This window comes from Gossypium arboreum, chromosome 6 (assembly GCF_025698485.1).
Source record: "Gossypium arboreum isolate Shixiya-1 chromosome 6, ASM2569848v2, whole genome shotgun sequence".
Taxonomy (NCBI): domain Eukaryota; kingdom Viridiplantae; phylum Streptophyta; class Magnoliopsida; order Malvales; family Malvaceae; genus Gossypium; species Gossypium arboreum.
The window spans coordinates 1,255,688-1,277,496 of record NC_069075.1 but is presented as its reverse complement, the minus strand read 5'-3'; the positions used below and the strand labels follow the sequence as shown (position 1 = coordinate 1,277,496).

Below are 21,809 nucleotides of genomic sequence, written 5' to 3'. Positions count from 1 at the left end.
TAATAGTCTGTGATGATAAATCATTGAAAATAAAAATTTCAACTTTAATTGTGTTTCATAGTTATTTTAATTTTCCACTTAATATAAAATTTTGAAAAAAGAAAGTTAAATAATATAAGTAGATAAGCAATTACTTACTCAAAATAAAATAAAATTATTTTAGAAAATATTATATTCAAATTATTATATTTTTCATTCATCCAAACCATCCAAATTAATATCAAACATTATATTAATAAATATAAAAAATTAAAATTAAATCATTTTTAAAAAATTAATATTTACTTGTATCAAATAATATAATTATATTCTGCTAGTTTACCAATAATTTATTTTATAAATATCTCCTTAGTCATTTTAACTAAACAATTCATTTTTATATCAATTTCTAAGGCAATTCTTAGACTAGGAACTTCATGGCCAAAAATAAATAATGTACGAAATGGTATATGCAAATATGAAATTCCCATTAAAACAAATTTTAAACCAACACTTTAAATATTTATCATTCCAATACAGTGAATATATATTATGATAGAATCAAATGCATGTCTTATAGGAGTTCAGGAACTGCAAATCAATATGGTCTCACCAGTTTCTGGGTTTAATTGTAAACCATGTATTTAGGTGTTGCACTGAACTTTTGATATCCCTTTATGACTTTGTTCACTGCATCAAGGAAGTCTTTTTCCGTCACTGTTTTTCTTCGAGCCCGAATAGCGTACATTCCAGCCTCAGTACACACACTTCTTATATCAGCTCCTATGAATAAAATACCATAAAAATCTCGAAATCACTCTTTGGAAGTAAACCAAAATTCGAAACAAGATAAAACTTTGGGAAAAAGTTCCTACCCGTGGAATTTGGGCAAAGTCGGGCTAAAAGCTCGAATCTAATATCGCGTTCACAATTCATTGTTCTTGTATGGATTTTGAATATCTGTGTCCGAGACTCTAAATCAGGAAGACCAAACTCAACCTTACGATCCAATCGTCCGGGACGTAATAATGCAGGGTCTAGTGTGTCTGGCCTGAAAAATGAATGAAATAGAGTATGACAAAAGCAGTAAGCATATCCTGTTCCAACTATTCGAGTCAGGATGGCTTTAAGGAACAAAAGATGATGCAATGCTCCGTTGAATATAAAGAATTGAAATCGTAGGTAGCAGTGTTGACCTGTTTGTTGCCATCAGAACTTTGATGTTTCCACGAGCATCGAAGCCATCGAGCTGGTTCACGATTTCAAGCATGGTACGTTGAACCTCGTTGTCTCCACCTACACCATCATCAAAACGTGCACCCCCAATCGCATCAACTTCATCAAAGAACACAATGCATGCTTTCTTTGATCGTGCCATCTGCGGTTATTCAGTAACGCCAAAATAAAATAAGTAGCGTAGAATAACATTCAAGAGAAAAGTCAAAAAACTACTTTAGCAGGTTATAACCTGAAACAGTTCTCGGACCATTCTAGCTCCTTCACCAACATATTTTTGAACGAGCTCACTTCCAATAACACGAATGAAGCAAGCATCAGTTCTGTTTGCAACGGCTCTTGCAAGAAGTGTCTTACCGGTTCCAGGAGGACCATAGCAAAGAACACCCTTAGGAGGATCAATCCCGAGCTTGACAAATTTCTCAGGATGAAGCATGGGTAGCTCAACAACCTAAAAAAAGAAAAAGAAATCATCAATCCATAGTATGAGAAAAGCTTAAAGTTTTCTACTGTGCACGTGTACATATTAAAAGAAGATGGTGCCATACATACTTCTCGCATCTTTTCGATTTGTTCCTTGCATCCGCCAACATCATTATATGTCACATCTGGCTTCTCCTCAACAGTCATCATGGTTACACTCGGGTCAATTTTTGGAGGCAAGGGAATCTGTATCTGATATTTGTTGCGGTCGACCCTGCAAAGGCAACAAATAAATTCAGGTCATGCAAACATACAACTATCTAAAAAATTTCTTAGGTTACAAATGAAGGCAACAATACAACTGCAACGGGAGAAATAAACTATTTTCCAGATATAAAACTCTAGGAAAAGCATAAGAGAGTAACGTTGAAAACTTACCCCACGCGCATGCCTTCTTCAATATCAGTGGGGGAAACTTTGTCACCGAGCCCAACAACAAACTGCAGTTAGAAGCCACATGCATATCAAATAAAAAATTTCTGATGCCTATCCAGATGGGAAAATATTAAACTCAGAGATCCATAGATACATACCTTGGCAATTTGCTTAACATTTATAACATATTTGGCATCTTCGGTATTTGGATTAATTATCTTTGTGCATCTTGCCACCTGGATGAAAAAATAAAGCCAATACTCAATTGACTCGAGAAAGTAACATAAATCCACAACTTTCTTGAAACCATTTTAGTAAATCTTAATACCTGAAGTGGTTGCTCCTCCTGCATCATTTGCTTATCGGAGACAAGATCCCATTGGCTAGGCGCAGCTAACCCAGTATCAGATTCCTTGATGCCTATTTAGCAAAGTATACCAGCAAAGAAAAGGGAATCCGTTAGTATGACAGCCACAGCTGCTAAACATGATGCTGTGTTCACAGCAGCCAATCAAGAAGTCACAACAGTAAGAAGAGGGATTACGAAAACATATTAATCATTAAAAATTGTAAGCAAAAGGAAAGCTTTTCCTTGTCAAGATTGGTCAGATACTGCAAATTAAGGTTTTTAGAGACAAGCAGGCATGTTCCCTAAAGAGCTAACTTATGCTCCACCGACCACAACCCAATGCACAGATTTTTCACATGAAAATATAAACTAATATGCCATACAATATATTATGTTGCATCATTAATGCTGTAACAAGCACCAAAAGCAAGATTAGTTCAAACTTATCACTTGGTACCAAACAACAAAATTTATGAAAATATACAGTTTGACCCCAATTTCACACAAGAAAACAGAAAACATAAGGCAAGCAAATGACTTTGTAAAACGGCAACATAAGTAGGGGTGTAAATGAGACACTAGTGCTGGCTAGTTACTCGAATTCGACTCAAAAAAAACTCGAATTCCATTTAGTAATTATCAAGCCAAACTTGAGCTTAGTAATACTTGGCTTGAACAGCTTGCAAGCCTTATTGAGCTTTTCATTTTAATATATATATTTAAATATTATATATTATTAAATTATGTTATTGCCCTTAGTATATATTATTAACTCTTAGTTTAATTATCAAGCAAAGCTCGAACTTGAATACATACAAACTTAATCAAGCTCAAGTTCAAACTTGAGTGCAAAAATTGATAAACAAGCTTAATCAAGCTTGATTAGCTCGATTATATCTCGAACTAGCTCAAGCTTAAAATAAATGTTCAATTGAGCTCAAGCCAAGTATCGAGCTATGAATTTCAAGTCGATCTCAAGCTTGCCAGTATTCAGACTCCACTCAGCTCGATTACAACCCTAATTGTAAGCAGTGAAAGAAGGGAGAAATCATATACCGCATAAATCATTTACATTCTTCGCCATTTCCTTAATCTCCTTTTCAACTTTCTTAATGCTCGTTGAATAAGGACCTAAACCCTGCCACACAAAAAAACGAAAATTCTCATGTATTTGTCCACATAATCAATACATCTAAAGCAAAAAGGAGCATTAAAAATCAAATCATAGAATCTTCAACAGTATATTTCACTTACATAAACCCTAAAAATTGGCAGTTAATGTTAAACAGCACATCTCAAACATATAAAAACACTACATTAAAGAAGTAAAAAAGCGAACTTCCGTATCTGAAACAGATCTGAAATGCGAAAAAGAAACAATAAACCGAAAGATTCAACGTAAAACAACGAGTAGAGAGAAAGAGAGTTCAAAATTTACATAGGTTTTGAGAAGCGCGATATCATCTTCGTCAAGAGGTCTAGGGTTTTTCTCGTCCTTCAACTCATCCTCTGGTTCAGGCGCCATTTTTTTTTTTTGCTTTCTTCTACTTTTCTTGAGCGGAAAGATATCTGAACTGAGAAATTAAGTAGGTAACAAAATAACCACACCACCTATATATAGTGTATAAAATAATGGTATAATTTGAATTTCAACCCTCTACTTTACGGAAATTAATAACTTAGTCCCTTTATTTTAATTTGTCTGAATTTGATTTTTTTTAGTTTACGAAAATTTAGAAATTAGTACAAATTAGTGGTTCAAGTTTATGTTAACCGATATTTGGACTAAATTTCAATTTCCATAAAGTATGAAGCCAAATTCTAACAAAATAAATGAACTAAATTCTCAATTTTTGTAAATTAGAATGCAATTTTTTTAAAAGCCATAAATGAGTTAGAGCTCCGGAAAGAAGCTGTAATCTATAGTACTATATATAAAAGGCTAAGGCTTTCCTTAAGAAGCCACTTATCCATTCCTTTCTTTTTACAATGGGAAAAAAATGGTAAAATTTCAGTTTTAACCCCTCTGTTTTTTATCATTGTATAAACATGGTTAAATTTCAGTTTTAATCCTTATATTTCACTCAAATTTGATATTTAATTTCGACGCTTTGATTTTTACATATTTTAGACTCCTGTCGGTTCCTTTTTTTTCTTTTCTTTTGACAAGAGAAAATAATGGCTAAATTTCAGTATTAATCCTCTACCTTTTGAGATTATATAAAATTGTTAAATTTCAGTTTTAATCCTTATATTTTGTTTAAATTTGAGATTTAATCTCTATATTTTAATATTAACATAATTTACACTTGTCCTTTTTTTTCTTTCTTTTGACATGAGAAATAATGGCTAAAATTCAGTTCATTCATCTACTTTTTAAGGATTATATAAGAATGATTAAATTTCAAATTTGATTTCTAAAATATGCTCAATTTTAAGATTTAATCTCAATTTTAAGAATCATTAACACCATTAAAAGTCTTTATTAAATAAAAGTCCATTATAAAATCATTTTTGTTTCATTGAACTCAACAGAGTTATTTTTATTTCAACAGAGTTATTTTTATTTTAAAATGTCACGTCAATAAATTCAATATAAGAATTTTAACGATATTAATAAATGAATCTAAATTTTAAAATTTAAAAATAAAGAAATTAAATTCCTGAAAATAAAAACAAGTAATCAACCTAAGACCAAATGTGAGAGGATACGAGCATAATGAAAAAGATTGAAAATATAACTGCATCGGTTTCAGCCATTCCAACCAACACAACATTCCAGTAATAAATCGGTGCAACTCTCCCTTTTGCACTAGCTAAAATTCCGATCTATATCAATCGCACTAGCTTATTCTACTCAATTCCAATTGCACCGACCAAAACATTATTAATGCATAAATATTTTATATTTGAATATGCATATATTATTTAAAAATACCGATAAATTTAAAACAATACATCGAAACAAACTGATACACACCAATCCAGTAAAAAGACATTACGTCCACAGGTGCGATACTATCTTGGGTGGAGGTAAACATTTTCTTCAATATTGTGATAATTACATAATGAAAATATTAGGAGTGGGAACAAATCCATCACTAATCACACACATATATTCAACTTCTCTTTTGAGACACATAATATTTTTTTTAATCCATCTTGGTCAGTCAAATCACACACACATATACATATATTAACTAAATTTATTGCAACAATGGCCAATAACTTACTTTGGAGACCTAAAATTCCCTCTCTGGGAAAAGAATAGGAGCAACTAGAGACCATATATAGAGACCTGCTGTTGCCCACCCAGTTATAATCCGAACCCAAACCGATGGCCATCCTACGTCGACTAACTTCCCGCTTTCCCCAACCGAGGTTGACCAGCCGGTTAAAAGCATTGCTGAGTACATACTTGCAAGAGAAAAGATTATGTGGAAGAAGGCATATGAATAGGAGACCGGCTTGTTCTTCTCTTTTTCTTCATGTTCATCTGCCTTGTCCATTGGAAGCAAAGGCTTTCCTGCACCTTCAACCATTCAAATCAAGATGTTAAATTGTACCCTTAAATAGGAAAAAAAACATGCTTGAACATGCTCGACCCTACGTGCTCCTGGTTGCTGCAATAGCAATGCTGTCAATTGAGCTTAAAGCTCAATATATGATAATTTTATCTTCTTTCCTTTTCCTTTTTTTTTTTTTTTTTTTTCGCCTTAGAGAACCTCGGGTTAGTTTGCAATAAGAAACCAACCCTTATTCTCATCCCAAATCTGTAATTTGGAAACCAACCCTTATTCTCATCCCAAAAAATGTGAAATTTGTAAACAAAACTTGCTTAAATTTTAAGAAAAGAACACAGATGAATGGCTATTTTAATGGTATACGGCAGCAATACCTGCACGAGGTGAGCTTGGTGGGGAGAGTAAAGTTGTTGAAGACCCAGCACGAACAGCAGAGTAGACAACTGACAGGACAGTGGTAAGCAGACCTAAGGTCAAGGTACCAGTTGAAATTGCTTTTGAATGCTTGTGAAGACCATTGCATTCGTAATCTCTCGGTTCACTTGCAAGTCCACTATAGCATAGGTACATGCAGTACAGTGATATAACTGAAGCTGGCAAAATGCTACCGCCAACCTGTTACATGACAAAAAAGAATAAAGTATTTCAACAAGATATACGTATAGAACACAACAATTCAACAATTCAATCTATAGTAGTAATTTCTTGTGTAAACACCGTGAAATAGGTGAGGAGAGTGAGAAATGAGACTTCAATAATTCAATTTTAAAGAACACAACAATGAGCATTCTCATAAGGTCAAATGGGAAAATAGTTTGTCCAATCTAAGCCATCTTTGCAATCGACCTATTCTTATTTCGGTTCTATATTATATCCTTTAGTTGCAATAGGTTGATCGATGGAAAATAGAAAATACTCGTTCGAAAAGGTATTTAGTCTATCGAACATAGAAAAAGCATCACTTATCTAACAGAAGCCATCAACTTTAGCTAAGCCCATCCCAGCTCCCATTAATGATATACAATCCACAAGAATTCAAGCTGGTCTAAATTTAGCAAAGGGCGGCCTCAACTTTACTCCAATTAAAATTTTAACCTTACACATTTTTATTCCACAAAACACTAATAGAATTGATAATGATGGGCTATTATGATTGCGAAGACATAAAAACAGAAGCTTACCGCAGGATGCAGTGCAACTATGGCAAACAAAAGAACAAGAGTCAAGGTCATAACGATAAAGAAGGTATTGAGTCCACAATCTTGTCCGGATGGAGTGAACAAGTGGAAGAGAAGTCCCGAGAAGCCAAATGTTGCCAAATAACAAACAAGAGAAACAACTAGTAGAGCAACATACCTACAAGAAAAAGCAAGCATTGCACCTGATCTGAAGAATAGAAAGAAGAGATACCAAAAAAAAAATCATAAAAAAAAAAAAAAAACTAACCAGAATTGCTCATCATATCCAACCCATTTGTCATTCCATCCATGAACAAAGTCGAGTAAAAGCACGACTTGAACCAAAAGAAACAGTCCTGCGCCAAACTTTGATGCTGACTCTGTAAAAGCAAAATTTAAGTGTCATATTAAGTTAACCATAGGTGCTTTTAGCCATATTATTTTCTTCACTAATCATTTAAATCTTTAATAAAATTTTCTCCTATAGCATGTAAGATACTTCAAAAAGGATCATAGTCTTAATTTAGTAGAATGGTCCACCAAAACATAGCTTACCATAGAAGCTGATAATCTCGTTTGGAACAAAAAACATCAAAATCACTAAAATGAACCAGCAGATAATTTTCATCATCCATCCACCATGGTGCACAGCATCACGAGGATCCCTCTGGTTTTTCACACCAACCATTGAGAAAGCTAGGATAGTAAAGAACAGAAAGTTTCCCAAGCTAACCCGCAGCACTGCATCCGTTTCAAACCATTCCCTGTCGGGTGTTTTATGGAAATGGTTGATCCCTGAATAAATAACAACATATTCACTAGATCAGCAAAATAACTCCAACAAGCTGACCTTCAAACCTTATATTAATGAAATATGGGACCCCAAATCAATAACTAAGGACAATCTAAAATGGGGCAGCGCAGTAGATGAGAAATAAGGTATGAGTACCAGTTGCCACTCAAAGGAAAATGTGGAAAAGGCAAAACTCCTAATTTATCCACGAAACAGGACCGATTCAATAAACCATGGCCCCGAACATGGTGAACGGTGATAAATTTCATGTTCACGTGGAAATCTGAGCATTCTTCAGATTCCCTAAAATACTCAATACATCAAGAAATCATGAAAAAGAACAATTAGCTCCGAGTGATCCAACACTCCTGAGACAAATGACTATAAAACTAAAGCCTAAAGAATTCATCTTCCCTGCCCATTGCATAATGCTATGATACTATCAACAATTTAGCAGCATCATTTGCACAGTTAAACATTAACAAAAGTTTTTTTAATACATATTGGGAACTCAAAACAGGCTAATTAAGTGAATCACACAATGCAGCAATAATAAATAAATAATAAGGAAGGCACAGTTTAACGAAACATACAAGGGAGCTTCTCCATCAGCGGGGCAGCAACCTCACGAAGGATCCACGAAACAACAAGAGAAAGAGCAAAAAGTCCACAATAAGCGATCCTTGCAGATCTCCGACTAATCCCCGAAACCACCGTGCGGCATGCATCGCAGGCACATGCCGCACAACATGATGCAAGACATGAAGCAGCCCACATCCTCTTCAACCACAACAACAATCAATCAACCAACCAACAACTACAACAAATAAAAGAATCCCTTTATCTAAACATCAAATAAATCATTAAATTCCATTAAAAAAAACCCTGATTGTTGAAGATTCAAACGGAAAACCGTCAAAATCGTTTCCAAACAACAACTAAATTGAAAAAGCCACATCCTCTTCAACTACAACGACAATCTTTATCTAAACAATAAATAAATTATTAAATTCCAAAGAAAAACTCCCTAATTGTTGAAGATTCAAACGATAAAACCCTCAAAATCGTTTTCAAACTACAAATAAATTCAAACAGCCCAGTCAATCAACTAACAACGACAACAAATAAAAGAACCCCTTTATCTGAACATTGAATAAATTATTAAATTCTGCAAAATAAATATATATTTGCTGAATATTCAAATCGGAAAACCCTAAAAATCGTTTTAGAATAAATGAAGAAACTTAATGATTCTTTTCTTACCTGAGAAATTCAGCGAGATAATGTAACGCAAAGACGATGATCGGCCTTGGGAGGCACGAAGAATATAGGAGAAAAGACTCGAAAGTTTAAATCACATACGGTTCATTGTATACTAGAGCTCTTGTAATTTCCTGATCAAAGCCGTTGGCCCACGTTCTGTCCTTTCAAGGTGAACGGCATGCATTAATTTGTTCCTTCGGGCCGGGCTTAAGCGGCTAGCAAAATTATATATAATTTAGGTTAAATTCTGTTATTAGTTTCTGTACTTTGTAAAAGTTGTGATTTAGTCCAATTACTTTAATTTAATCAATTTTAATTTCTGTATTTTGTGAATTTTGAAATTTTAGTTCTAATCTAAACAGGGAAAAATTAAAACCATTTGGTTAAATTCAATTATTAGTCTCGTACTATGTGTATAATTATAGATTTAGTCTATATTCTCCAATTAGATCATTCTAAGTCCCTATACTTTTTAAATTTTGAAATTTTAGTTTTGATGTAAATGATAGTAGGGGTGAGCGTTCGATCAAATCGAGTGAAAATTTTGAGTTAATCGAGTTGACAAGCCTTATTTTATCACCTAATTTTAGATCGAGTTAAGTGAAATGAAATTTGAGTCGAGTTGAATCAAGTGTAATTGTTTGAGTTAAATTAAAAATTAAATATATCAAATTAAAATATTATTATAGTATAACTAATTCCATGTTAAAGCACTTAAATTTAAAACCATATATTTTTGAAAAAATTCAAAGCAAAATAAAAAAATACTTTAGTATGATGAACTTGAATTAATTAATTTGTTTAGGTCCCAAAATTATTATTCTAGAAAATTTGTAATTTTTAACTTTATTTATATATTTTTAGATTTTTGTTGAGAGAGAGACCGATTTGATAATTTTCAAACTAGATAGAAACCAAAAGAGTATTTACACCAATCTATTATTTGAATTATTCAAATTATTTGAATTGTAAAATTCAACTCGATTAAAATTCAAAACTCAAATTACTTATTCGAGTTTACTTGAATAATTCAAGTAACTCAAATAACTTGATTCAATTAACTCGAATTCAAATTTTTTCAATTTTTTCAATCGAAATGAGTTTTGCTTATCCCTATATAATAAATCGTTAATCTATTAACTAAATTTTTAGTAACATGTGAAAATAATAAGTTAACATGACACATACGATAATATGTTTGCCCATCTGATTTTAGAAATAAAAATTAATTAATTGTTATTATTTTGTAAAGATTATAACTTTAAAATTTGAAGGAAAAAAACTATCTGACTAAATCTATATCTTTAGTAAAGTATAAGGACTAATAGTGAAATTTAACATATGTCGAAACCATTTTTTTCTTAAAAACGATGATCGACTTTTTGAAAACACGACATGGAGTCGCCACCAATCTTTTTGTTTTAGGCGTGATCGGATCACCTAATAAAATATTTATTCTATTTAAATCAATTTTGGCCTACGTGAATTTGAGAAAACGGATTCGGGAGCCGATTACGTATGAGGAAAGATTAGCACCCTCACTACGCCCAAAATTGGTACCAAATTGATTAAACTGTCCTTATGTCTGAGATTTGAAACTATTTTTTGAAACATGGTTCATTTGAAAACATTTGAATAGCTCAAGTTGGTCGTCAAAGTTCTCTTGTTTTAAAGGGATGAAGCATCATATCTAACACGATAGGACATGCTCCTTTATTCCCTCGAGAACACTACAAATTTTGACTTCCAAAAATTTATACGTTGAAAAAGAATGCCCAATTATTTTGTCCAACGAGAAAATAGAAACCCAGCACAGTAGGGCACAACTCCTCGAATTTCTAGATATCAGACATTGCCTTATCTTAGAATTTAGAGAGTACGAGTGAAATTCTAAAGGAATCTTCGATCATTTTGGACGAACGAGAAATTGCAACCCAGCACGATAGGGCACGATTCCGCGAATTGCCAAATATTGAACATCGCCTTCGTTTAAAGAATTTTTAAATGAATAATTATAAAACTAGCTTAAAACGCAATAATTCAACTTGAAATAAAACAGAATTAATTTTAAAGATTCGGACCTTATAAAACCAAATTTCGTAAACCAAGTGGGAAACCATGATATGGGATAATACACACAATAGATACAATCAATTAACAAACTAATAATTAAGTATAGCTAACCTAAAAAATGTAACCCGATTACAATAATGCATGGAGAATAATTGATATAATAATACAATGACGAAAATAATAATATAACAATCACACAAGCAAAACAATACACACAATAATATGCCACAATAATGTACATAGCATGATATAGAATAACCAATGCAAGATATAAAAACAACATAGCAATTAGAAGTCAATGTGCTATAAAACGGTTTTAAAATAATAACGAATAAATGGACCCATATATATAGGTTGACAAATTTGCATGAAAACTACGGATAGCTATATGATTTTTGGAATAGATATTATAGAATAAAAGTTTGAATCAAATTGCGTGTAAAATGTTTTAGACACAAATTCATTTAAAAATTAACAATGTACATGATAATTTAAATAATGTATATAATATGAAAGAATAATAAAGATATATGACAAGATATAATGCACAAGATAGATTTACAAAACATATACACATAAATAACTTTTAAAGATAATTATTTGTAAAAACATAGAAATACCTACAAGCTTAAATTAATTTTATAACAAATTATATAATGGACTTTGTAGCGACGCAAAAATTTAATTTTTTAGCTTGATCGCTAATTGTGGCGATTTAGTGAAAACTTGAAAACTGAAGTTTGATTTTAAAATAAAGAGGGAGTCACCACCGATCTTTTTTCTAGGTGTGATCGGACACCTAATAAATTATCTTTTTGAAAAGAAAGTTTATCCTCGAACAAAAATGAAGCCCAAATTTGGGTCTACGTGAAAATCAGAGTAAAGTAGGGTTCGGGAGTCTGTTACGCGCGAGGAACGTATTAGCACCCTCGCGACGCCCAAAATTGGTATCTTGTAAAACACCTGTTGTCTTGATTTTCAAAAATACGAGTTCAATATAAGATTTAATCTTGATCCGATTGAAAAGACGAGGAATTTTAAATTTTGATTTATTAGAAGGGCGTTCCGTTTTCAACACGAGCCGATATGATTCACCCAATATAGCGATGAAATCAACGACTTAGTGTCAAACCGATACGTTGCCTCGTATATTTAGGAAAACAAGAATAAGATTTTCGAAATAATGCAAAGCAAATTGATAAAAATAAATAAATGACAGAGCTAGAAATATATTGAAGCAAATATAAGTGTGACAATAATATTACAAACAATAAAGATATATGTAACACTAGAATAAAACATGAAAGAGAAATAATGAATGTATATACATGATATTAAGAGTATGTATGTAAACTATATATAATGTTTGAAGTATATACCTAAGATAGTAAAAATATAACTAGTAATGTTAAAATATATACATATATATATATATATATATATATATATATATATGAAGTAAATATTGAAAATATATGTACATGATATATATAAGAAAAGTACATACATATTAACATTAAAATAAAATAATAAGTGATAATGATGAAAAGAATAGGTATAAATATACGAAAATAATACTATATAAAAAATATGTATACAAGAGTAATAAAATATATGTACTAATATTAATAATAAATATAGTGGGGTAAAATTATAATAACACGTACATAATACAATAAAAATATATATACATATATGTGATAAAGTATTAGAAAATGTATATATAGTATATATACTAGGAATAATAATAATAGTGAAGAACAACCATTAACAATGCTACATAAATGGACGTAAGATAGTAGTATGCACATAAGATAGTATAAAAATATATAATTATGATACCAAAGTAAATACATAATATATATATATATGAAAACGTAATATAATATTAGAAATATACATACATAATTATAGAAATAAAATATATATATATATGTATATATACATGCTAAAAGAATATTCACATAAGTATACATGTATAAGTACTAAAATATATGTAATAATATCGCTTGAAGAAATACGCATTAAAAATGCCTATACATAACATGGGATTTAAAAATATATATACATAAATAATAATAAGTAAAGAATAAATATAGTGAAAATAATAAATATAAAAGAAAAAGAAAAATACAATATATAAACAAAATTAAATAAAATGATGATATAAATAATAATGTGTTAAAATAAATAATAAATATAATAAGGTAAAATAATAAAAAGAGTATATTTACGTATATAATAAAATATATAATAATAATAATAATAATAATATAGAAAATATATAGACGAAATAGAACAAAAATGTGTAACTATGATATTAAAATGTATACCTAATAACATTACAAAATGTACACATAGCATTAAAAATATATATATGATGTAGTATTAAAAGGAATTATATAAATATAATGGTATTTAAAAATATATATAAAAATATACAAATAATATGGTATTAAGGGTATATACATAACTTATAAAAAATGCAATATTTAAAGACACATACACATAATATATATAAAAACATATTCATAACAATATATATATAATATAATAGTAAGAACACATATATATTAATATGAAAAAGGTATGTATATATATGATACAATATTAGAATACTTACATATTATACACCTAATATAAATACTATTAATGTTTAAAACTTATTAATTATTACATAGATACATTATAATGTAAAAAATATGTCCGTAATATGTATATTAGAAATAATAATAATGACTATAATAATAACATATTGATAATAAGTAATAAGAGGAATAAAAATAAAGTGATAACATGAACAATAAATAAAATGGCAAAGGCAATATGAAAATAAACTTAAATCTAGAAAAAAGGACCAAATTTGAAACAACAACAAGGTTTTGGGGCGATTTTAAAAAGAAACAAAGAAAAAGGATCGAAATGTAACATGTGCACACCCTAGGAGGACCAAAACAGTAATAAATCCCCTGGTCAAAACGCAGTGCAGCACGGGGGGACCGAAATGCAAAACGCGACATATTTTGGGCCAAATTAAAATAAATAAAAAACTTGATTGTAAAATAATAAAAATGAGGAAGGGCCAGAAGCTCAATTAGCCCTTCCGCTATAAAACAACACGCGGATCCTAGAGGGTCGGGTCGGGTCGGGTCGGTCCGACCCAGGGCGAAACGACGCCGTTTCAGCCCTGAATTTTAATACCAAAAACGACACCGTTTTGAAAGGCTATAAATAGCCTAAAAAACAGGAAAAAAAACATCATTTTGAGTTGGAAAAGGAAAAAAAAGAGGGAGAGGGGGGAGAGAAGAAGAAATCGGCGGGGGCGGTCACGGCTAAATCATCAACCTTCGCCGGCGTTGGCCGACCACCGCACAATGGGCGGAAAGGTAAATTATTATTATTATTATTTATTTATTTTAAAACGTATATATTTTCATAAATAAACTTGAAAGAAAAAGAAAAAGAAAAAAAGAAAAGAAATCGAAAACACACAAATCACCTCTTTTAAACTTCGATTTTGTTTCGTTTTTGGGTGTCCGTTTTAGTGCTATTCTCTAAGTTAAGTCGTGCTTGAATCTTCTTTGGTGTTTTGATTGTATCTTGGTATTCTAATGCCCTCATTTTGATGTTAATTTCTCTGTTTTTTTTTGTTTCAGAAGGGTCCAACCCCCTTTTACATTTGCTTGTTGATGGCTTTTATAGCCTTACAACTTGATTTTTCTATATTTTCTGTCCTATCTCTGCCTATTGCTTGCAGGTGCGGTGGGTGGAGGACATGACCGGGAGCGATGCTGCAGGGGCTGGTGTCAGAAGGCAAAGGCAAGTGGGAGCCAGGGTTTCGGGTTAGAGCTGATTAGGGTTAGGGGTAATTGGGCTGTTGGTTTTCTAGGGATTAGTGGGTTTGGTAATTGGGTTAATTTAATGATTGGGGTTTAGGTTATAGAAATGGATTGGTTTAATTGTAATGGGTTTTGGGTAAGGGTTATTGTTTGGGTTTAGGTTTAATGGGCTGAATGGGTAGTTAGGTTAGTAGCATTTGGGTTTGGTTTGTAATGAACGGCTCAAAATTGGCCTATAACAGACTTAAGGACATGCTTATATATATATAAAGAAGACTATATGTATAAAACACATGGATTTAATAATATATATATATATATATCAAATATAGGTGTCAATAAATATACATGCATATATAATGATTACTTAGAAGATATATTACGTAGGACTATATAATGAAATACAAGAAAAAATTTGAAAAATCATATGTATAAAATAATATAAGGTTAATAATATATATATATATATGAAATAAAGTTAACTTTAATATATATAAAAAAATATGAGTATGTTTTTTTAAGGAGTATCTAGTTAAAATGATCATATACATGTAAAAATAATAATTTAAATGACATATACACCATATATATAAAAGGATCGAATATGAGGATAAAATATAAATAGGTATATAAAAATATATGAAAATTTTTAAATGAATGATAAAACGATTTTAAAGATACATCAAGTTTTAAAATGAAAATATATATATATAAACACAAAACAAATCGCAAATATCTAAAATAAATAACATATGAAAGCCTTAGATTAATAATAAAATAATTGAAAAGTAAATGATATTACAAACTTTAATTCATATAAAAAATATTAAAACCTAAGTAGATATATGTATACATATACACAAAAACATTTAAATATGATGTTATACAAAATGTGTAAATAATACGATGAAAAGAATTTTAAAATAACTACACAAACAAATAAAAACAAAGTAAAATTATCAAAATAGATTAACACTTATAATAATATTAGATAAATTTTAAAATGGCAAGTTGCTCAAATAAAAAAAAAAAACTCAACTAAAATACTATGTATGTGCAAATATATACAAAAACATTTAAATGAGATATTACACAAAGTGTTCTGCAAATGCATGATAAAACAAACTTCAAAACCTTTACACAAATAAAAACCTAATTAAAATAAATTTAAAATGAATGGAGGTAATGCATAAATTTTTGAAATTGCGCTGAGGACTAACGCATGATGCGCATAAATGCCAAAGGACTAAAGCGGGAAATAATTCTGGTCCCAAAACGCAAGGCTTAAGAACGGGCTGAATTGGTGAAATATCTTAATTCCAGGTGCCATTTAAAAACAAATAGAGTATGAATAAGGGCTAGATTTAGAATTAGCGCGAAGGAGAAGGGCCACGCGCATAAATTCCCCAATTTAAGCAAAGGCACGCGGATCCGGCCTGCTAAGCGGGTTAGCGCGCGGGTCTTACCTTCTTGAAACGGCGCCATTTTTGACATAGCCCTTAAACCCCTATTTCCATTAATTTCTCTTCTGAAATAGAGCCAATCTTTTAGCCCTCCCTTCTCTTAAACACAACAGAACCCTTAACCCTTTCCATTAGGGTTTGGTTCAGCACACAGCCACCGAACCACTACCTATACGATGGACGACAGTGAGCAAATGGCATCTAGATCTCGCCCACAGAAGCCACGCCCACAGAGATTAGGTAGGCCTATTCCTTTCCGTCTTCTCCTTTCTAAAAAAGGGGTTAAAATCCTATGTTATTTTGTTTTTAAAAAAAGGGAGCAAAATGAAATTCAAAAGAGAAAGAAACGAAAACACAACACCATTTGATCCTAGCCCAAATCATTGTACTTTTGAGATATATGGGCTCTCATCGGCGCAGTTCCAGGTATTCTCCTCTTTTTTATGCTAAAGTTGCAAGAAAATAAATAAATAAATAAATAAATAATAAAATAGAATCTGGAATCACCTTAAAAAAAATTGATTTTGGATTGCTCTTTTCTTTTTTACAATATGTGTGTATATTCCCTTGCTATTTTATTCATTAAAAGAAACAAGAAAAGACCCCCCGTTACAATCCAAGTCCCAATGGCTTTATAGCCGAAAGAAGATAACAGAAAAATACAAAAAACTTTGTTCCTATGCTTTTGCTTGCTGTTTTGCTGTGCCATTTTTTGTCTTTTTTTTTACAGGTATGGAGGCCAGTTGGCGCGGTGGTACGTGGTGCTCGGCGTGGGGTGGTGCGTGAAGGCCGTACGGAGGAGCGCTGGAGGTCAGACGAGGTTATCATGGTACAGCATCTAAAAACCTAGGGTTTCTATTTGCTAAGGAATTTTGGGCCATTTGGGCCTTGGGCGTTTGGGTCTAAGTTTGGGCTAGGGTATTAATTTGGGCTTTGGATTAGTTATTGGGCCAAAGTCTGTAAATAGACATTTAATGGAATGTTAACATTTATATTTGATTTTAATTCATTTTGTATTTTGGTTCTTCCTTGGGCCCGGGCAAATTGGCCTGTTTACAACATAAATTTCACTTCTATTAAAAATATATAAAAACGTTAATTGCACTTAACATCCCCAAACTATGATTTTCATTTAAATTTGGTCCTCAAACTTCAAAACATTCTAGTTATACCCTCCAACTATCAATGTTATATCAATTAGGTCCTTTTTATTATTAAAACCGTTAGTTTACTCTCAAATCTTACATGACATAATTTAAAATGAAAAATTTAAAGACAAGTAAAACATTCCTGCATAACGTTTAAAAGTGAAAATTAAAAACAGAGTAAAACTAAAAAAAAAAGAGTGAACGATAAAGCTTTTGTAAAAGTTTCAAAAATCTCAAAGTAAATGGTTTTACAATATTCATTTTTCTTGAAATTTTTCATTCTAAGTTATGTCACATTAGATCCGACATCTCATTTAACAGTTAAACTAATAATTTTAGTAATAGATGGACCATATCGATATAACATCGATAATTTAGGGATATAATTGAAATATTTTAAAGTTTAGAGACTAGTTTAGAAGGAAGGTTATAGTTTGAGTTGCATGGGGAAATTAACTCTATAAAAAATGTTTTCTTAAATTTCCTTTAAAAGCCCAACTCTCAACTCGCTTTAGACATCCACGCCGCCAAACAAAGCCTCCTCCTCTCCTCCTCCTCCTCCCCTCCTTCCTTTGCTGTTCCTAAAGTTTCGTTCTCTCTTAGCTGCCTGAACGTCCTATTTTTCCCTCTCTCGTGACTCGTAAGTTCTTTTAATACCCAGCGTCAATTTACTGCTCTTCATCTTCTTTCTCTTCTTGGAATATGATTACTGAATTGAATTTATTTTTTTTAAATTAAGGTTTAGGGTTATTTCTGTTGAATCAATTGCTCTTTTGAACGAATTATGTTAATGAATGTAGTATTTACAATACATTAGTAAAAATAAAGAAATTGGGATGATTGGGCACCCAAAGTTTTGGAATCGTACGATAGAATTAGGGACTTACCTGATATTATTTGGTAGAGTTTTGTTGGATGAGTTTTCCGGTAATGAAGAGTGTTGAGAGGATGCCGAATCCTTTAGAGAAGTTTGTGAAAGCGTCGTCCGTTTGGAGCTGACCGAGCCGACTGATCCATTTCATTGGTATTTTCCCTGGGTCGAGCTGAGGTATTGTCTCTCAACTCTATGGAGAGCTCGAGGTTTTGCCATTGGTAAGTGACTGTGGACCATGCATGGTCCATTCCAACGAGGCGTTCCCTCTCTCTATAGAGTTGGAAGACGACTCTGGCCTTGACTCCATGAAAATTCTGACCTGTTGAGGGGTCTCCAAAAGGAATCGATCTCTCCTAAATGAAGTGCATAAAATTAGATTATGGAACCTGTGTAGGGTAAATTATAGGAAACCATCATCGTTTACACTGAACCTTCCTCTTTGTTTGCTCTGAAACATTCATCTAATAGTTGTACTTGACATATAGTAGGACATGGATATCAAAGTATGTTTCTCCAACTATATTTGAGAACATTAAAACAAAAAAAGTTTTGGGGTATTTGTTCATTTAAATTTGACTTGTGTGAAAACCTCTTTGACCTTTGAGCAGGTTCATCAGGAAAAACTTGTTCGAGTGAGCATCAATGGATCCACAACCTGAACCTGTTACCTATATCTGTGGAGGTTAGTATTATATAGCCTCTTCGCTCTTAAATAAACCCTGAGTTTTGGGGGAAAGTCTTTTGATTTTTTGTTCTTTTTGGGGTGATGTTATAAAGACTGTGGGCAAGAGAACACATTGAAGCATGGAGATGTGATACAATGCCGGGAATGTGGTTATCGCATTCTTTACAAGAAGCGAACCCGAAGAAGTAATGTTCCTTTCTCACTACTTTTGTCCTTTTCCTTAATTTTACTATTTTTTTATAGTAATATTTGTAATGATTTGTTGTATTTCATTACTTATTTGTGTCATTATCAAGAATGAATTTAGGATATATTTTAAAAGTTCTTTTTTTCAAGGATCAGGAACAGAATAGAACCATAGTCGGCACTAAATTTAACTTAGGTGAAACATAAAACAAAATGTGATATGAGATTATTGTTCCGATATTTGACAGTGTTGAATGCAACTTTTTTCCCGTAATTATGAACTAGATTCAAATAACTTAAAATTTTAGGATCACTCCTCTTATATTAATCCAAAATCTCTCATCCTGAAATTAAACAAATTGAGAGACATCAAGATTGCATGTCAAAGACAATCATATTATGGTCTTCATTCTCTTTTTCCTTTGCTTTTTATACTTTGTGAGAACAGACCATTATCAGATATTCAACCGGGACAATATCAAGTATCAACCTTCATCAATCTACATTGATTGTCCATTAGAACTTAATGATTCTCCTCTTTGCTATTGTGAACTTACAGTATCCCAGAGACCTACCAAACATAAAACTTTTGATGCATATTAGACCATACACAAGTTTTCTTTTTTGGCATGCTTGTGCGTGTATCCGTTTAATGTTTGGGTTTTTTTTATTAAGTTTCTTGTTAATGCTCGGGATGTGTTCTTTGTTGCCTAATGTTTAGCAATAGGCCCTCAAGTGTGATGTTTCAATTCTACAATTTTATTCTAGCTAAAAGCAGATCTATAGCTTTGTTTAACCTGCGAAACGAATTTCCTCATGGTCCTTTTCACATCTCGAAGAGAGATAAACTTGCTATTTCTTTCATTATTTTGACAATTAATGTTGTAAAACCTTGTGTTTTCTGCAGTTGTTCAGTATGAAGCTCGCTGAAAGTGGTGTTTGGAGAAGGGGAGGGTATGAGCAAACAATCTCTTAGTCAGTAGTTATGTGTTTTGTATATGGTTGGTTATATTAAGTGTGGATAGTGAGGATTTGAACACTTAAGTTCTGTCCATGGATGCTTTGCCTAGCAACCTAAGTGATGTCTATTGATTTAGAACATCAAAAACAAGTTCATACGTTTAAAGAACTGTCTATGTTATGTTTCTTATTGTGACTGCTTTTAAGTGATTTCTGGTTCAATGGTGAACTTTTAAATCTTTAATTATATATTTTTAAGTTTTGGATTTGATGTTTGGTTGATAGAAATATGTGAATGATATAAAGGTTGTTAAATCATCTTTCGTGGGTGAAATGTGCTGTTCTTGGTAAAATTTGGCACGGTCTTTTTCTCTTGAGATGTAAAAGTTTAAATTCTGGTATTAGTCCTTGTATTGTTATGTTTAAGTCACAAATTTAGTTTTTATATTTTAATTTGGTCATTTTTAGTTGTAGTTTTGGAATTTTGAGATTTCAGTCTTGATTCTAAGATTGTCAAATTCTATTGTTTTTAAAATTTATGCCATAGATATATATGTGTAACGTGATGTCACTTTATTGTTTTTACATGGTATTCAGAAAACAATTTGAGGATTAAAAATATCAAATTGGAGACTTGCATAATCTAATGGATTTAATCATTATTGTTCATAATTAATTAATAGTGAAATTTGACTTTGAGTTGGTGAAATATGTTGGGATTAAACCAGTGTTGTATAATTCATTGAAGTGGCTATACATATACATAATTACATATATTTGCTTAATAATTGTTTTCCTTTGAGAAATGCCTTTTGTTTACTTTGTATTTTTTTGGTAGTTTAAGAGTTATTTTTTCTTTTGTTTTCTTATTCTAAATCACTGACATTCGGGTGTAAAAGTACAGTACTCCATCAGTCATTGTAGGCATAGTGCATTACAGTACTCCATCTTCTTCCAATAAATTTTTTATATATGTTGGTGGATCTACATTAATAGTCACCTGTTTTATTCTATGTTTAGCTTTTTTGATGATACGATCTATCATTTTGTTATTATCTCTCAAAATATATCGAAATTTCATGTTCAATCTTTAGAACTCTAATAATGTATAAGTTTAATTTCGCTGCAATTCCCCATTCTATATTACCTAATTTAGGTGCCTATTGATAGTATATCTACGTTTAAAATTGTCACGGATATAATTTTTAAGTGTTAAGACTTAAATATGTCTATAATCACTTCTCATTATTTTATTTCGTTTCATCCCATTTGTTTACTATATACTTTTTGAAAATTATATATATATATATATATATGAATATATTTATGAACATAATTCTAGTTTATATCTAGTCTTTGAAATGCACTTCGAATTCTTGATTCAATAACAAAATGAAAGAG

At 31.4% G+C, this 21,809-nt stretch overlaps 3 protein-coding genes across 5 annotated transcripts; 1 reads left to right on the top strand and 2 right to left on the bottom strand.

Moving 5' to 3' along the window:
• Nucleotides 1-448: 448 nt before the first annotated feature.
• LOC108457853 (26S proteasome regulatory subunit 7A-like) lies at nt 449-4,027 on the bottom strand. The gene is made up of 10 exons (XM_017757032.2): nt 3,861-4,027; nt 3,479-3,560; nt 2,402-2,493; nt 2,232-2,309; nt 2,077-2,138; nt 1,768-1,912; nt 1,448-1,666; nt 1,176-1,357; nt 855-1,030; nt 449-762 (listed from the first exon to the last, which is right to left on the bottom strand). The coding sequence occupies exons 1-10, from the start codon at nt 3,945-3,947 to the stop codon at nt 605-607; spliced, it is 1,281 nt and encodes a 426-aa protein (XP_017612521.1). The 5' UTR covers nt 3,948-4,027; the 3' UTR covers nt 449-604.
• Nucleotides 4,028-5,323: 1,296 nt separating this feature from the next.
• On the bottom strand, nt 5,324-9,357 carry LOC108460745 (uncharacterized). 3 transcript variants are annotated; one of them, XM_017760364.2, is made up of 7 exons: nt 9,181-9,357; nt 8,511-8,734; nt 7,680-7,919; nt 7,393-7,504; nt 7,128-7,302; nt 6,321-6,561; nt 5,324-5,954 (listed from the first exon to the last, which is right to left on the bottom strand). In XM_017760364.2, exons 2-7 carry the CDS (start codon nt 8,692-8,694, stop codon nt 5,665-5,667), a joined length of 1,242 nt encoding a protein of 413 aa, XP_017615853.1. In that variant the 5' UTR covers nt 8,695-8,734; nt 9,181-9,357; the 3' UTR covers nt 5,324-5,664. The 3 variants fall into 3 exon arrangements, with proteins under 3 accessions (XP_017615853.1, XP_017615854.1, XP_052885630.1); XM_017760365.2 differs by having other exon boundaries at nt 8,511-8,697; nt 9,181-9,355; XM_053029670.1 differs by having other exon boundaries at nt 6,327-6,561; nt 8,511-8,697; nt 9,181-9,355.
• Nucleotides 9,358-18,187: 8,830 nt separating this feature from the next.
• On the top strand, nt 18,188-20,674 carry LOC108458370 (DNA-directed RNA polymerases II, IV and V subunit 12). Its single transcript, XM_017757731.2, has 4 exons — nt 18,188-18,343; nt 19,186-19,259; nt 19,355-19,447; nt 20,356-20,674. Exons 2-4 carry the CDS (start codon nt 19,220-19,222, stop codon nt 20,376-20,378), a joined length of 156 nt encoding a protein of 51 aa, XP_017613220.1. The 5' UTR covers nt 18,188-18,343; nt 19,186-19,219; the 3' UTR covers nt 20,379-20,674.
• The last annotated feature ends 1,135 nt before the right edge of the window (nt 20,675-21,809 follow it).

Excerpts from the sequence above, each read along its gene's own strand:
- LOC108457853 (XM_017757032.2), bottom strand. The coding sequence starts at position 3,947 with ATGGCGCCTGAACCAGAGGATGAGTTGAAGGACGAGAAAAACCCTAGA. Across the intron at positions 2,310-2,401 it reads AGGAGGAGCAACCACTTCAG|GTGGCAAGATGCACAAAGAT; the intron begins GTATTAAGATTT and ends TTTTTCATCCAG. Across the intron at positions 1,913-2,076 it reads GAAGAAGGCATGCGCGTGGG|GGTCGACCGCAACAAATATC; the intron begins GTAAGTTTTCAA and ends TTGCCTTTGCAG.
- LOC108460745 (XM_017760364.2), bottom strand. The coding sequence starts at position 8,694 with ATGTGGGCTGCTTCATGTCTTGCATCATGTTGTGCGGCATGTGCCTGC. Across the intron at positions 7,920-8,510 it reads GCTGATGGAGAAGCTCCCTT|GGATCAACCATTTCCATAAA; the intron begins GTATGTTTCGTT and ends TTATTTATTCAG. Across the intron at positions 5,955-6,320 it reads ACCAAGCTCACCTCGTGCAG|GTGCAGGAAAGCCTTTGCTT; the intron begins GTATTGCTGCCG and ends GAATGGTTGAAG.
- LOC108458370 (XM_017757731.2), top strand. The coding sequence starts at position 19,220 with ATGGATCCACAACCTGAACCTGTTACCTATATCTGTGGAG. Across the intron at positions 19,260-19,354 it reads TGTTACCTATATCTGTGGAG|ACTGTGGGCAAGAGAACACA; the intron begins GTTAGTATTATA and ends GATGTTATAAAG. Across the intron at positions 19,448-20,355 it reads CAAGAAGCGAACCCGAAGAA|TTGTTCAGTATGAAGCTCGC; the intron begins GTAATGTTCCTT and ends TGTTTTCTGCAG.